Below are 14,930 nucleotides of genomic sequence, written 5' to 3'. Positions count from 1 at the left end.
TCCTCCTCTGGGTCCTACTACCCCCCTGGGTGCCCTCTTTCCGGGATGCCTCGGAAGCGGACCCTTCAGACTCCTCCCCTTCTCTCCGGCGGGCTTTGGGACCCGGCTCTCTCTCCGGACTGCCCATTGCGCCCCCCTCCTGTACATTTGAACTTGGCGCGCGCGCGCTGCCCCTGACCTTCCTTTTGACCGTTACCTCGCTCTCTGATGCAGGCGTGGCTAACCCTGACTCATGTCCTTCCGCTGACGGAAGGCTGCCTGCTGCCGATGTTTGGGACTCCTCCCCCTTACTGCTCTCCGGTGGGAAAGTTGGTCCCGATTTCCAGCTGCTGCTCTCTGAGTCCCCTCTGGCCCCTCCTTCCTGGGGTGTTCCCTCTGGCAACCCCCTGGCTCTGACCACTGGGGCCCCTTTCTGTGAATCCTCTGATTCACTGGAGAGACTTAGAGACCTCGGATGGCTACCCTCGCTGACTTCTCCCTCAGATTCCTCTCCCTCGGTCTCTACTTCCTCCCTCTCCTGTCCCTCTGCTCCTGAACCCCTGACATATATATATATCTAAAACAGCAGTGAGGAGAGAGAGAGTTTTGAAGCTTATTTTCCCTGCAGGCTGGTTTTCTTATAAACTTCTGCCTCACTGAACTTTTTACCCATGGGGACAACAAGCTGTGTGGAGGGAGGGAGTTCTATAAGAAAAACAACCCTCAGGGCAAGAGAGGAGCATCCCCTCCCCCCAAACTTTCATTCCAGATTGCAACATCCCACATCTGCTTTGGGTTTGTTGGATTTCCAAAAAAGGATTCTTGTGCCTGATCATTGCATGTGTGCGACTGGAAGTGTATAGTTTTCTGCTGAAGTCCAGGTACTGAGATGTATGCCAGCAAGTGATTTCATACACCAAGGGTAGGGAAAGTGGACCTTTGCAATGAGTTGAATCTACAGCACTGGTTGGGTCCCATCATCCTTGACTGTTGATCATACAGGCTGGGACTGATGGGAGTTGGGAGCCCCAACAGGGTCACAGGTTCCACATCTCTATCATAGTCAGGGCTGCAGGGAAGCCAGTCTTCTACTCCAGCTCATGCTTTCTTCTGGCTAACTGTCTCTTGTTCCTTGTCTCCTTCCCTGCAGGCTCCCAGATGAGACGTCCCCATCACTGATTTCCTCCAAGCCTGTAAGCAGCCTTTTCCATAACTGGCCTAAGTCCCCCCAGGGCAAGCACCCCAAAAGCGTGGAGTTTGACATCCGCCCGGCCCTGCGGCGCGCCCCGAGTCCAGCTGCCCTGCCCAGTGAGCACAAGATTAGCCCTGCCCCCAGGCCGTCCTCCCTCCCTATCCTGCCTTCTGTGCCCATATACACCGGCGTCTTCGATCTCCGCGGCTCGCCCACTTCCGGGGGCGAGCACCCTTTTCCCGGCTTCCCCTCGGGCAGCCGCTCTTTGTCTCCCACCCACTTCCTGCCGCCGGCCACGGACAAGCCGTTCGGCTCCAAGCCACTGCCTTTCTGGACCAAGTACGACGTGGCCGACTGGCTGGAGTACCTGAAGCTGGGCGAGCACCGCGATCGGTTCCTGGACAACGAAATCGACGGCTCTCACCTGCCGTCCCTCACCAAGGAAGATTTCATTGACCTGGGCGTGACGCGAGTCGGGCACCGCATGAACATTGCCCGTGCCCTCAAGTTTTTTCTGGAGAGGTGATGGGGGAAACCGCCCTGCCCTGGGGAGCCTCTCGCCTGAATGTACAATGGACCTCCACCAGTGGGGAGAAGTGGGGGGGTGGAGGGGTTGCAGCTGTGGGGCTAGGCACAGGGGAAGCTGCGAGGAGAGACCCTGCGGGTGAGGGTGGGGATCCCCCCCTGGCAGAGAGATACTTGGAGAAGCTCACCAAAGCTTGCCTGGGCACCCTCAGGGGTGTGCACTTTCCTCCTCTGCGATGCCATGTAGCAGTTTGCCCATTTCACTCATCCAACAGCTGCCGCCGACACAGCATACGGACACTTCACTTGCAGAGCATCGCTTTCCAAGCTATATATAAGTGTGTGCATTCCGAGTGTGCGAATCTGCTTACATGCACTCGCCCTTCAGTGCTCCATCGGCGTTGCAGCTTGCTTCATCACCTTCGCTGCCTCGAATGGATGGCGTCAGCTGTCCAGCAGCTCATGCCTGCATGTATATATAGAGAAGATAGATATCTATATTTCATCCTCCATGCTGCTGATTGTTCTTACTTTGCAGCTGTTTGCACATCAGTTCATCTAACCATGTAACAGCTTGCCCTGTGCATCTTCACAGTACCAGGGTTGTTATGTACTCTGCCTTTTATATAAAAAAAGAACCTCTGAGAAAAGTAAATTTGCATATATGCTTACTTGCAAAATTAATTATGTGCTGGCTGTTGAAGAAGAGGGCCCAGATCCCACAAACTCGTTAGGAATCTCCCTGAGCTGCTTTCTTCCTCCCCAGACCCCATCTTTGGGGCGTTTGTTAAACACTGCCCATTTAGTCGTCTTTCCACAGTCATAAAACTAGAAACTTGCTGTCTCTTTTTGAAGTGGAAGCTGAGATCTCAGCATGCAGGCAGTTTTGCACCCAGTACTGAACAACATGCTTGAGCAAAGCGTACAGACCCATCCCAGACTCTCAACCTGAGCATGCAGCTGCCCTGCACTACTGCCAGCTGTGGGTGAGCCTCGTGACCCTTTTAGTAAGGCAAGAGGTCTGTTCTGCTGCTGCTGAGCTCTGGCTCAGTGACAAAGCTGTGGTGTGGGTGACTTGCCAGGCACACGCTGCTCAACAAATCAAGCCTACCGTTAGAACGATGTGTGGTATTGCCTCTTTCCAGGGGCTGGATCCCACATCAGGCTTGTAGTGTTCAAAAGCCAAAATTAGCTGGAGCCAATAGTGTTACAGGGTTATTATACAACAGTATTGGCAACTTGGATTGGGAGTGAAGGAGAAATAGCTGGCACAGGAAGTATCAACTGCCTGCCCCATGTAATTCCAGCAGCATGGGACCAGCCATGAGGAAACATCAGTCATTCCAATATGAACAGGGATCATTTTGTGAGTCTTGGTGTGGTTTGTGATCTGAGATTGCCTGTGGCTCTTGCCACCCTTTTGTCATAAATTCAGCACTGTAGCACCCACAGGGCTTATCACAAAGAGAACCGGGTGAGGTGCAACTGAATGGCAGAACAGCTGCATAAAGGTGTATGCGTTTATGCAAACATAGTCAAAAATCATTTTGACCTTATAGTCTCTTATTTGGCTGAGTTTCAGTAATCCTATCAGAAAACCAACATTGGGTCCATTTATTCCGCAGACCCCATTCTATGGAGGAACCTGCTCTCCAGTCAAAGGCCATTGTTGTCAGGCTTGTATGATCTAGAACTGATGAGTGGCTTGAGCCTGCATTTCGGCAGAAGAGGATGGGTTGTGCCACATGGCCAGACACAAGATGCTGTATGTAGTGTTCAGCCCCATTCCCATAAGTTTAAACCTAGGTGTGATCTCTTCGCTGCAAAGATAAGACAGTATATGCTATATTTGTAAAACCATCCTCTGAAACTAAGTGTACTTTGATGTGTGGTGTTGGTTCACTTCTGTGTAGTCTTCCAGGGTAAGAATTAGCTCATCCATCCTTATTTTTAATCATCCATGGTACATCAACAACCTTTTCAGAAGAACCCAGATCAGTTCCTGTTTACAAAAGCTTTGTGGTAAATCACCTGGAAGCAGTGAATAGTCCCCCATCAGTGATCAGACAAGTTGCTAATTCCAAGCCTGCTTTATACACACTCTTATGAGACACCTGATGTTGTTAAGCTGATGTAGAGCTGCATCTCGTTGGTCATACCAGATGAGTGAATTCATATCACACCCTGAATTCACACTGGTGATGCAAAAGCAAACAAGTCTCACTCCATTTATACTACAGAGTACACACAACCCTGGCTTTAATAGTCTGCAAAACAGCTTCTTCGCAAGTTGTAGTGTGGTCCCCATATACATGCGTGCTGTTGTGCTCCAGCTCACACCTTGCATATTCAACAACAAGCTTCATTTTGTCCTCATTTCAAAAGCTATTTCCACCCCGCCTCCATTTGGAAATGTATTGCGTATTTCTGCACTTCCAGAACGGGGAAGATAACAAGACAATTTCCCATAGAAGTTGGGAGTCTCTCTTAACGTTCTTCTGCCAGAGGGGTATCTGTGGCAACCAGGAATTCCAGCTCCGGATGGGTAGCCAAGATTGAGGGGCTGGAACAGGGAAGACAAAGCGGCATAAAAGTAGGGTGTGGGTAGGTGCTCCCACTCTGGGTCTCTTGTGCTCTCTCCTTCGGCGCCATGTGCTCCTGCACCGATTCCAAGGGGCGAGAGGTCTCGGATACTGACCATATCTGTGCTGTGGATGGAGCATCCCCCTTCCCCTCCCCCAATGCTCAGCTGCCAAAGAAACAAGAGCCCAGCGTTACAAGGGGGTGCTCCATAACTTGCTCTCCCCATTGCAGCCATTTGGACACCGGGACCCAGTGCACGGACTGCTCCCCCCCCCCCCAAGACACAGGCCAGGGAGGGGTTGCTCTTGCTGCTGCTCATTGCTGGGATCCTCAGAGTGATGCTCCGTCCAAGAGCGGGGGGCGGGGGACGACTCCTTGACTCCTCCCCTCTCAATCTCCACGTCAGGGATTACGAGCTGTGGGGAAAAGTGTGCGGGGGAATTTGTACGATGACTGTAGGCCTTGTGGCTGGCCCCATTTTACCACTTCACCTGTGCTGTGACTCTTAAAATCGACAGCTGGCCACCGACACCCCCGCCACAACTGTGCCATGCAGCTGACCGCCCCACTCCTGCTCCTCTGAAACCGTAGTTCTGTGCCATACAGCTAAGTCCTTCCCACGACCGTTAACCATGTGGCGTAGCACGCTGCTTGTCTGAGCCACGCCACGTTTCTGTACTACGTGGCTCCCATCACACATGTGCCCATAACTCCATGACGTAGGGTAAACCTTGTGCATCCGACATCCCATCAAGGCCAGCAATGTACCCTTTTCCCTTCATGACCACAAGATTAACCCAGGCATGCAAAAAAAGAAAAACCCAACTGGTGGTAGGCCCCAGGCAAATAAACGTTTACGTGGGCAGCCAGGATATTCACAGAACCTTAAGAAGTTTCAGCTTTTGCTTTTATTAAAAGAAGGTGGATTTCTAGCCCTCATGGTTGGGAGAAAAGTAGGGCGGGCAAAGTGCCGTTTCTCAAAAGACTCAGCCGAGACTGCCAGTGGTCATAGCCTCTAAGAAGGAGCTCCTGTTGCAGAAGCTGTGTTCTCGGCGAATGCTCTAATGCCCCCAGTCTAGCATGCGAAGGGGATTTAGGAGGTCCACATAGGCAGGGTTTTCAAGGTGGCTGCCTGCAGCCTAAGGAAGAGGCAGGTGCAGAACCTCGAGGTCTAGGGAGGCAGCCGAAATTGCTGGAACAGAGGCAGCCAAGTAGGAACAACTAGGCCACAGAGGGAAGAGAGAAGGGTACCGGCAGCCATTTGGATACAAGAGGCTAGCCACTAGGGTGGAACAATTAAGGACTTAAATAGGCATGAGGGATTTTTGAGCTTGGGCAGCAACTTTTGCCAGCTGATGTTGGGCAAGCGGGCCACTGGATGTTTTGAGCGGAGTCGCACACCTTCGCCCCATTTGCATAGCTGGGTTAACCCGGTGCCATGGCTCTGTGCCACGTGGCTTTGTGTGTGTCTCCCTCTCAGGGTGCCTCTCGCCACATCACTCCTGCCCAGCCGCCTCGTGGTGTCCCTTTCTGTCGCTGCCACGTCCCAACGCGATGCCATGCGGCGATTCCCACTGTGCCTGCAAAGCCACAACTCCATACCACGTGGCCTCACCCTGCCCCCACCCCAGCTCCAGACTCGTGGCTGTCGTTTGCCCCACTGCGCCCCAACAGTCGCCGAGGCCACACTGTAGTGCCACGTGGCGAAATGCCCTCCCCCTCACTGTGTGGATAATTGACACCTGCTGCCGACGCTGCACCTGAGTGCTGCTGGTCGAGCGGCCATCTTTTCTTTTCTTTTAAAAAAGGGCTCTTGTCTCGTCTCGTCGGACTGGCCGCACTGGCACCTCCTGTCCACAGACCCCAACAAGGGAGCGAAACGAAACAAACAAAACTTTAGAATGTCTTCCATAATGATGATGTTGCGGGGAGGCAGGAAACACGGTCTCCTCTCCAATTATGGGTGGGAGGGGGGTATCTGTGCTGCCGTTCTCAGCTCCTCACGTGGGCGGCCCTCATAGATTCATGTCCCAGCTCTGGGTAAGTGGGGGAACTAAAGCTACTTGATTAAGGGGGGTGGGTAGGGAGAAAGAGAACAGTTATGGGGAGAAGGATCTGGAGCCAGGACTCTTGGGTGCTCTAGGAGGGGGAAATGGGGGCTTCAAGGATTTATCATGGTAGGGGAACTGGACCAGTTCTCCTGGGTTCTTTAAAAGAGGCATGGTTGACCTCATAGGGAAATGATGCCTAGGAGATGGAACAGGAGGAACAGTCAACACTACATATGTAATTTTGGGGAGGGGAGCTTGGAAAGGTAACAGTTATAGATTGTATGATTGGAGGTATAATGGCCTACTTTGGCAGAATAATTAATTGGGGGGTCCTATTTCTCAGAGCCATTAACTAGCAGTTCTTGTGCACAGGAGACCCCAACTTTGATCCCCAAGAAATTCTCTGTTGGATTGTGGAGAGGAAAGGGCAGGCAGTGCCCAAGTTAGTGCCCGTCTTCCCGCTGGGCCTTCTCCATAGTGGAGCCTTTGGCAAGAGCGCATTATGCTCTGTACTCCCTCCCCCACTTACACTACTGCTGTTTCCATACCGCTGCAAGGGAAGAGGAAAGACCCCAAGCTTGGGGAGAAGTGTGTGATTTAAGAGGAATGAAGCAAGCAGGACAGAAACTCCGGAAGGCTGCGGAAGACGGGGTTCCTCAGATTTCTAGAAAGAGTGAGCATCTACTTAGTCAAAATTTGGATAAGATGTTGCTTTTAGCTAAAGATCTAGTCCTCATATTTGGGCAGAAAGTGGGATCTAATGCATATGGGGCGAAAGGGGATTTAGGAGTCACCCAGGGAATCCTGAGTTCTTCAAAAAGACACTTGGGCTGAATGGGTTGAGGCAGAGGCAGGACTCCTGGGTTCTCCAAGAAGGGATTATAAATTTCCCAGCATTAAACTGGGTTGTCTGAGGGTGTACTGGTCCTAGAAGGGTTGAGAACCGCAGCATTGAATCCTCTTGCCTTAATGTACTGAAATGAAATATGTAATGTTGACTTTGTGATTCAGGGATCTGTTCCCTGGGAATGATTATTGGGGAGGGGGAGGGGAGGGGGAAAGGGGTGGTAATGCCTGCATTTGACACTGGGTTGTGTTTTGATTTTTGTGGTTGCTGGGTGGGGGACAGGGGCTACAGGGAAGGAGGTTGGTACACTCCCCTCCACCCCATTTAATCCTCTCCTCTGGTGTGAGTCACCAAGTTTATAATTGCCCTCCACACCTGGCCTTGTAGCACCCAGGTGTGATGTATAATAGACTTCCCCCTCTTTCATCTCACCCCCCTCCACCCACATTTTTCTTGGAGAGAGCCCAGAAATCCCAGTTGTTAACAACTGCACCTTTGCAATGACCCAGATTGGCTCCTGAGCCAAGAGGTGTGGTTTCTCCATCTCTCAAGATTCCTACCCAGTTCCTGACTTCCCATCTCATCCTCAAGTCTGGCATAGAGTTTCTTCTCTAAGGGCCCAGCTTGGTCCCAATAGGCCTTCACTTCCCACCTCATCCCACAAAGCCCAACTGGGTGGATCCGAATTACTCGCTTGAGGGTCTTACCTGGTTCTTGTGCTGGGAGAATTGGCTCCTGCCATTCTAGAACCTTCTCTTGGCTACATGCTCTAGAGTGCCAGGGTTCTAGGTCTCTGCTCTAGAACCCAGCCACTTTATTTATTTATTTTTCCCTTTGCTAGAGAAAATGGCTCTTTGCACCATCTGCACTCCCACCTCTAGAGCGGTTCCTCAACCCAGGATTCTCAGCCCTCCTCTCACCCCGCGAAGAAACTGTACCTCTAGGAAACCTCACCCTGAGAGCAGAATCTCCAAGATGAATGTAATTGATCCTGTGCTGACTAAGCCCATCCTATGGCATCCAGGCAGGACAGACTAAATCACTCATGCTCTCTCTCTCACACTCCCTTTTTACCTTCCTCTACCAAACCTCTTGTCCTGGGCCAGAGGCCCTGTCTCTGCCTCCAATGCCTGTGCAGAGCAACTAATGTAATTTACTGATTTTATTTGCAAATATAAACTCTATGGGATACAGAGGGGGGCCCCAGGTGTTTTTGCATCTGTTTATGTGAGAGAAAGAGGAAGAAGCAAGGCTATAACTTAGCCATATGCAATGTTTTCCGATAAACAAAAGGTATACGGCTTGCCAAGTTACTGCTAAACCTGGTGGAGTTTTACCAGGCAGGAGGCAAAACTGACAGTAAGAATCTGCTTTAGTTTTCCAAGCTGACTATCTGGGGTGGGTGGGTGGAAGACACCAACATCCTAGGAAATCATACTGATGAAAAGGTGTCGAGCTAGTGTTTATTCCTTGCAAAGTCACAGATACAGCCCTTTGCCTACCATTCTCAATCACTGCAGGGCTATTTTTGCAAAGGTCTAGCCAATCAAACACTAACTGAGCTCAGATGTATCTGAGGCCTTTTCACAACACGAGTAATTTCCTGCGATGCATCTCCACACTAGGCTGGTTTCACCTCACTTTTTTTTTTAAAAAAGCTCTTGCACTAGGAAGTCAATCCAGTTTTTTAAAAAAAGGCATACGTGGGTCCGATACTGAAAATGTTAGAGCATGGGTGGGGAACCAGTGGCCTTTTAGATGTAATTGGACTCCCATGAGTTTCAACTAGCATGGCCAATGGTCACAGATGATGGGAGCTGTAGTCCAACAGCACCTCAAGGTCACCAGGTTGCTCATTCCTGCTGTAGTCCAGTTATGTAGTCCATTGCCAGACCCTTCAGTAATGTCCAGGGGCATGGTTTAATGGCACAAAATGAAGCAGACATGCTGAAGCCAAGCTGGCCTGGGCTTTGTCAGTTCTTGGATGGAAGATTATCAGGGAATATATTGCCTTAAACACCAATGAGGAAGAATTCTGAGTGGATGGGGGTAGGCAGATAATGAACTAATGAATAACCAATGATGTGCAAATGGCCACAAGAGGTAAATCAGGAGCAGGAGACAAACTCCATCAGCTCTGTTGCGTCAGATTCAGTATTCATACCTGATCCCATGAATATACCAGACAGCAGCTCCTGGGACTTGGGCTGTTGAGGCCTGTAAATGAGGGAAACGAACAGAACAAAAGATTTCCCTTGCTGGTAAGACCAATAGCCCCTCTTGATTAGCCTGTGATTTCCAACAGTGGCATGCAAGAAATGTCTGTATCGCTCAACAGACATTTGAGGTGCTGCCTGACACCATTCTGTTCTAGACTAGTATTGTGGGAGTATGCAGGAATAATAACAATTCTGAAAACATTCTCTTGGGGAAAAAATGAAATTTGGGGACTCAGGAAGGTAGGAGCAGGCAGGCAACTAGTGCTATGCCCCTCAGCTCCCTCTTATAATCGTCCTGACATAACACTACATATCTGGAGTGGACGCAGGCAAAAGAAGATGAACAGGATAGCAGTCCCAGGTCCTGCTATGCAGCTATAGACTATTTAGCAACTATCCATACAACAAAACTTCCTTTATAAGAAGAGGAGCCAGGAGGCAAGAGAACAGAGGCAAGAGTGAAGTAGATCTATGTATGGGAGTAGCAAAGGAAACCAAAGACACTGGGCTCTATCCAAGTCACACTTCAAGAGTAGACCCACTGAGATCATGCTCATTGATTTCAATGGTTCTACTTTGAATATAGCAGGCAGTTGGCTACAACCCAATGTCTGGAAAGAGACCAAGCAAGCCATCTCTTTTCTGTCAGGTGCCACAGCAAGTTCTCTGGGTGGTTTACACGCAGCCTAACCTACCTCACAGGATTGTTGTGAGGATAAAATTGGTTCGGGGACAGAGCCGCATATACTGTGAGCAACTTGGAGGATGGGTAGGGGGGGGGGGGAACTATTATTCATAATAACATTCTCCACCCCAACTGGCCACACTTGAGAGAATGTCTGCATAGAAATGCCATTTGGCAGACATTTACTAGCAAGTCTCTGGTCTCACTTCGCATCAATGGAGACTACAGGGCTGCACTAACGATCAGGGAGCCTGATTCCTCAACAAGTGTCTCTGCACAGCCAATGGGATCAGACTGGGGTCATGCCCTCTGAGGCAGGCTTATGGGTCTAAGCCACCATCCCTCTGAACTGAGTAAGGGGCACGTCCTAACAAAACTGCAGAGAAGAACACACCGCATAAGAAAAATTCCTGCAAGCAAGGTGACTCAAAGCCACATAAAATATTACTGGGGTGTCTTTCTGTAAAACCTGAGTTAATAAGAAAATCCACCCACTCCATTTATGAGCTGGATAACGTCCTGAACCTGAATGAAGAACACTAAGGAAACTCAAGAAGCAGTTGTATTTCCCTTGCTCCTAACCTCCTGCTACATACCTGAAATACCATACCCAAATTAATCCCTTCTGCTGTATGAAATCAAGATTCCTATGGTATGGCAGAAATCATAGGGCCAAACTAGAGGTTTTTTTAACACATAGCATACTGCTCCAGAGTTTGTTCTTCCTTTATAAAAGGAATGTTGTATTAAAATCATCTCCATGTGCAAACTGCACGGTTGGTAGAGCTTTCCCTTTGTGTTCTAAACATAGATCACAAATTACTGTGAGTTTGAGTGTCATCTGGTCTTAGGGGAGAGTAAATCCAAAGCTCATTTCGTTTATTTTCTCCTGAAGCTGAAGGAATGAGTCCTTGGCAGTAGGGCTCAAATACTTCCAAAGCAACTAAAGAGACTAGGGTGTGTCAGATAGTTCAGCCAGACTGGGATAAAGCTTTCTGTAATTCTATTTTGGGGGGATCCCTAAAGAAAAAGGAAGCAACCCATAAGGAAAATTATCCCTTCCAATCCGATCCACCCCAACTGGGCTATTGCGTTTCTGTAGAATCTCTTCCAATGGTGTTGGAGGAGAGGAGAGATAGCTCTCCTGCATTCTGGATTCCCTGCAAGAATCACACACAGAGAGAGCAAGACATGGATCTGCATCCTACATATTAAGCAAACATCTAGTTTGACACTTTTTAAAGGAAGGAGGTGGCCCTTTTTAGGTATTAAACTCCCAATCATCATTCAGCTTGCTAGGAAAAACCTCATTCCCTGCTATGATGAAGTTGATTACTAGTTCCCAGTTTCTTATTGACAAAATAGTGTAATCAAAAATTTGTTTAAAAACTAAAATTTGTATGTCTATAAACCTCAAAATCAGCTTTGCCATGCTCCATATAATCATGAGTATGGGACTGTCCCTTTCAAGATTCACAGTAATTGACTACTCCAAACTGTTGTGTTTCCACAACATTCGTAAGTTCCCATAACATTCACAACAGACAATAACAAACAAGCTAGGGGTATGCACTCCACAATGAGCTTTGGGCCAACGCAAATTGTACCTCCACACCTCCAGGAGAGTGTTCTCTATAAGATGGCATTGAATCACATCTACCCAAATGTTTCTTTTGGGCACAGGGACAATGTTAAACATAGCACCCATACCAAAATGTGTAGAGAAGAACCGGGGTATACACCATAAAACTTTGTGCCACCCCAAATCATGCATCTGCACCTCCTAGAGAGTATCTGCTACAAGAACACACCAAATATCCAGCACAATGCTTCTTTTGGACACTGTCAAGCATGACACTCTCATGGCAATAATATCCAAAATATGTAGAAAATAATACGGACATAACAAAATAAGTTTTGGGTGACCCAAATCATACCTCCACACCTCTAGGAGAGTGTCCACTATTAGAAAACATTGAAATGCACCTGGACCAATACTTTCCCTGAGCACCGTTAAGGGTACATATCCACAACTATAATAGCCAATACATGTGGGAAAGAGTAAGGAGTAGGAATTTACCGCTTCCTTGAATAAAATACAGTTTTTAAATGTTTTAACAACATAAAGGTTTTCTTGTGATACTGGATATATAATTGAATTGGATATTGTATATTGGGTACGGGACATCTTAACTATAATATTAGCCAAAACAACTGATTAGGCTGAAATAGAAAATAATGTTTGAAAGGTTGCTTTGTTTGGTACATAATGTTTAAGTAGATAATGACACTTTCTCTTATTTATTGAAAAAATGTAGAAAAGAATAAAGAACCGGGGGTGTACACCCCAAAATAAGCTTTGGGCCACCACAAACCATAGACCCACACATCCAGGAGACTGTCCTCAACGAAATGGCATTGAGTCGCATCCAGCTCAATGCTTTCCTTGGGCACGATACACTATAAAAAGGCATGTACCCATGGGCTGAAGGTGTACACCCCAAATTAAGCTTCGTCACTGCAAACCACACATCCGCACCTCTAGGAGAGTGTCACAGCACTGAGTCATGGCCAGTTCAACGTGAGGCCAACACCAAACACAGAACTCACAGCTAGGGTTGCTGTACTGTATCGCGAAGAGCCAAAAAAGATTACACGCTTGCCAGCTTCTGCTTTTAACTATGGATTGCTGTGACTCTACCCATAAAAAAGAGGGTGCGTCCTGGGGAAAAAGAGAACATATGGCAACCCAATGGCAGGAGAAGCAACCATCCCTTGCCTTTTGGGGATGGGAGGCAGTGTTGTTAACTACGTATTTTGCAGGACCCTTGCTTAAGATACCCTCCATGACCCATCCCGTCCATGTCCCTCTCACCACCTGCCCAACTCAACCAAACCTTAACCCAGGGGTTCCCAACCATGGGTCTCCAGCTGTTTGAGGACTGCAATTCCCATCATCCTTGACCACTGGTCCTGCTAGCTAAGGATGATGGGAGTTGTAGTAGAAATAAAAAACAACAACACCCAGCTGAAGACTCAACTTTGGGAAACACCTGCCCTGCTTAGAAAGACTCACAAGCTCTTTCTGCAGCCTACTGGATGGGGGCAGCCGCTGCCCAAAAACATATGGAAGGCGAGGCCGCGACAGTCGGGGTTCTCCAGCCTTGGTCCTCACCCCCCCATGTCGTTGGACTACAATTTCCATCATCCCTAACAACTGGCTACATATTATTGTAGACTTAACAACGTCTGGGGACCCAAGAGCTGACGGGCCTGAGAAACATCTGGCGGGAACAGCCGCGGCCTGCGTCCTTCCTCCGAGCGCGCACAGTGCCTACCCCGGCGTCGCCTCAGAGAGGAAGCGGGGGAAGGACGGCAACGGCTCCCCCCGCCCCCCGTCAGGTTTCAGGAGGAGGCAACGGCGTCAGAACGCCACGGTTATCCACAGCCACTGGCGGTTTTAAGTTTCCCTCACGCGGCGCGGACTACATTTCCCACCACGCACTGCGGCGCATATGCGACGGTTCTCTTTTATTTCTACCCCGCCGGGCATGCTGGGTCGCGTAGTCCGCCTATCCCGAGGCACGCTGGGTAGTGTAGTCCGACCACGCCGCTTTAAGCCACGGCTGAAACAAGTGGCGGGTATTTCCTCACCCCCCTCAAGACTTCCTTTTTGAAAAGAAAGGAAAAGAAAGAAAGAAAAACCACGCGCACACGGCGCTTCGCCCCCTACTAGCGCCCCCCTAAGTTGAAAGGCATGCTGGGAAATGTAGTCGCGGCTCCTTCCGTCAGCCTGCCTGGAAGTCTCGCTGAACCCAATAGGACTCGCTTCACATTAAACATGCCTAGGTCGTGCTGCCCGTCTCTAAAAAGTCTTTTTGTGCCACAGTTTTTAAATTATTATTATTATTATTATTATTATTATTATTATTATTATTATTATTATTATTAATATTCCAAATGTGTTTTCATCACTCAGGGCTGCCTACAACCTATGGAGGGGAGGACCCCAAATAGCATAAAATAAGGACATTAAGCAGCAGCAAAAAGGTGCTGAGGGCAGCGATAGACATGTTCTGCCACTGGTCCCTCAGAGGCAAAATCTTGCTCTTGGCACCTGCTGACCATGCCAACGGCGAGAAGCCGGTGACTGCCGTTCACATTGCAGAAATGCCCTTCGGATGGCTGAGTGCATTCTGCACATGTGCAGGAGCACTCTTGTGGCTGTTATTACCCACTCTGCCTCTTCTCGGGGGTTTCTGACTATCATCGTTTCGGTGGCAGGTGAAAAGGCTCCTCCTGGCTCATACTCCAAAAAAAGCCCACCGAAAATGTATGAAAGGATTTAAACATACAAATGACTGCAGCACATTGATCCTTAGAGTTTCATCCAAGTGGATTGCACATGATTCTGGAAGGAACCATAAAGGCATATGATAATGCAAGTTGACGCACAATAAAAAAAAACTTGCCGCTTCCCAAGAATTAAGCCTCCCTTGCTTATAGCGAATGGAAATGGTCGTTGAAATGTGCGCAAACATTTCCGCATTTGTGGCCTGGAGATAAGCTGGAGCCAGGAGCGGAAGAGCTGCCCTGATAGAACCAGTTTAGGTTGGTGGCCTTCCTGCTTTGGGGTCTGTCAGAAATACTCATTTCTCCAGAAGGAAGCTATTCATTATTAACATTTTAAAAACAATTCTGGGACTACTTTTTCTGGGTGGGTGGGTGTGGTGCAGCTTCCAAAGCAGGAAAACAGTTCAGCAACACCAAACCATGAAAATATTATTATTCTAGATTCTGGTGTCAAACACCTCGTATTGGTTCTAGGTTTGAAATTAAGATACTGTAA

General features: G+C 48.7%; 1 protein-coding gene and 1 long non-coding RNA gene across 7 annotated transcripts in view; one reads left to right on the top strand and one right to left on the bottom strand.

Moving 5' to 3' along the window:
• The window catches only part of SHANK1 (SH3 and multiple ankyrin repeat domains 1), a 112,110-nt gene extending 109,759 nt beyond the window's left edge, over positions 1-2,351 (top strand). For 4 of the 6 annotated variants that reach the window (XM_077917428.1, XM_077917429.1, XM_077917427.1 and 1 more), the window contains one exon: positions 1,130-2,351. In XM_077917428.1, the coding sequence (XP_077773554.1) occupies positions 1,130-1,697 (568 nt within the window). In that variant the 3' untranslated portion in view covers positions 1,698-2,351. The remainder of the gene's footprint in view (positions 1-1,129) is intronic. The other 2 variants (XR_013390450.1, XR_013390451.1) reach the window with 2 other exon arrangements.
• On the bottom strand, positions 2,047-13,767 carry LOC114608055 (uncharacterized). Its single transcript, XR_003709293.2, has 3 exons — positions 13,420-13,767; positions 4,037-9,394; positions 2,047-2,162 (listed from the first exon to the last, which is right to left on the bottom strand). It is a non-coding gene; the product is annotated as an uncharacterized LOC114608055 (long non-coding RNA).
• Between the last annotated feature and the right edge of the window lie 1,163 nt (positions 13,768-14,930).

Source organism: Podarcis muralis, chromosome 13 (genome assembly GCF_964188315.1).
Source record: "Podarcis muralis chromosome 13, rPodMur119.hap1.1, whole genome shotgun sequence".
In the NCBI taxonomy this organism is placed as follows: domain Eukaryota; kingdom Metazoa; phylum Chordata; class Lepidosauria; order Squamata; family Lacertidae; genus Podarcis; species Podarcis muralis.
The sequence above is the reverse complement of the archived record's forward strand: the minus strand, read 5'-3'. Positions and strand labels throughout refer to the sequence as shown.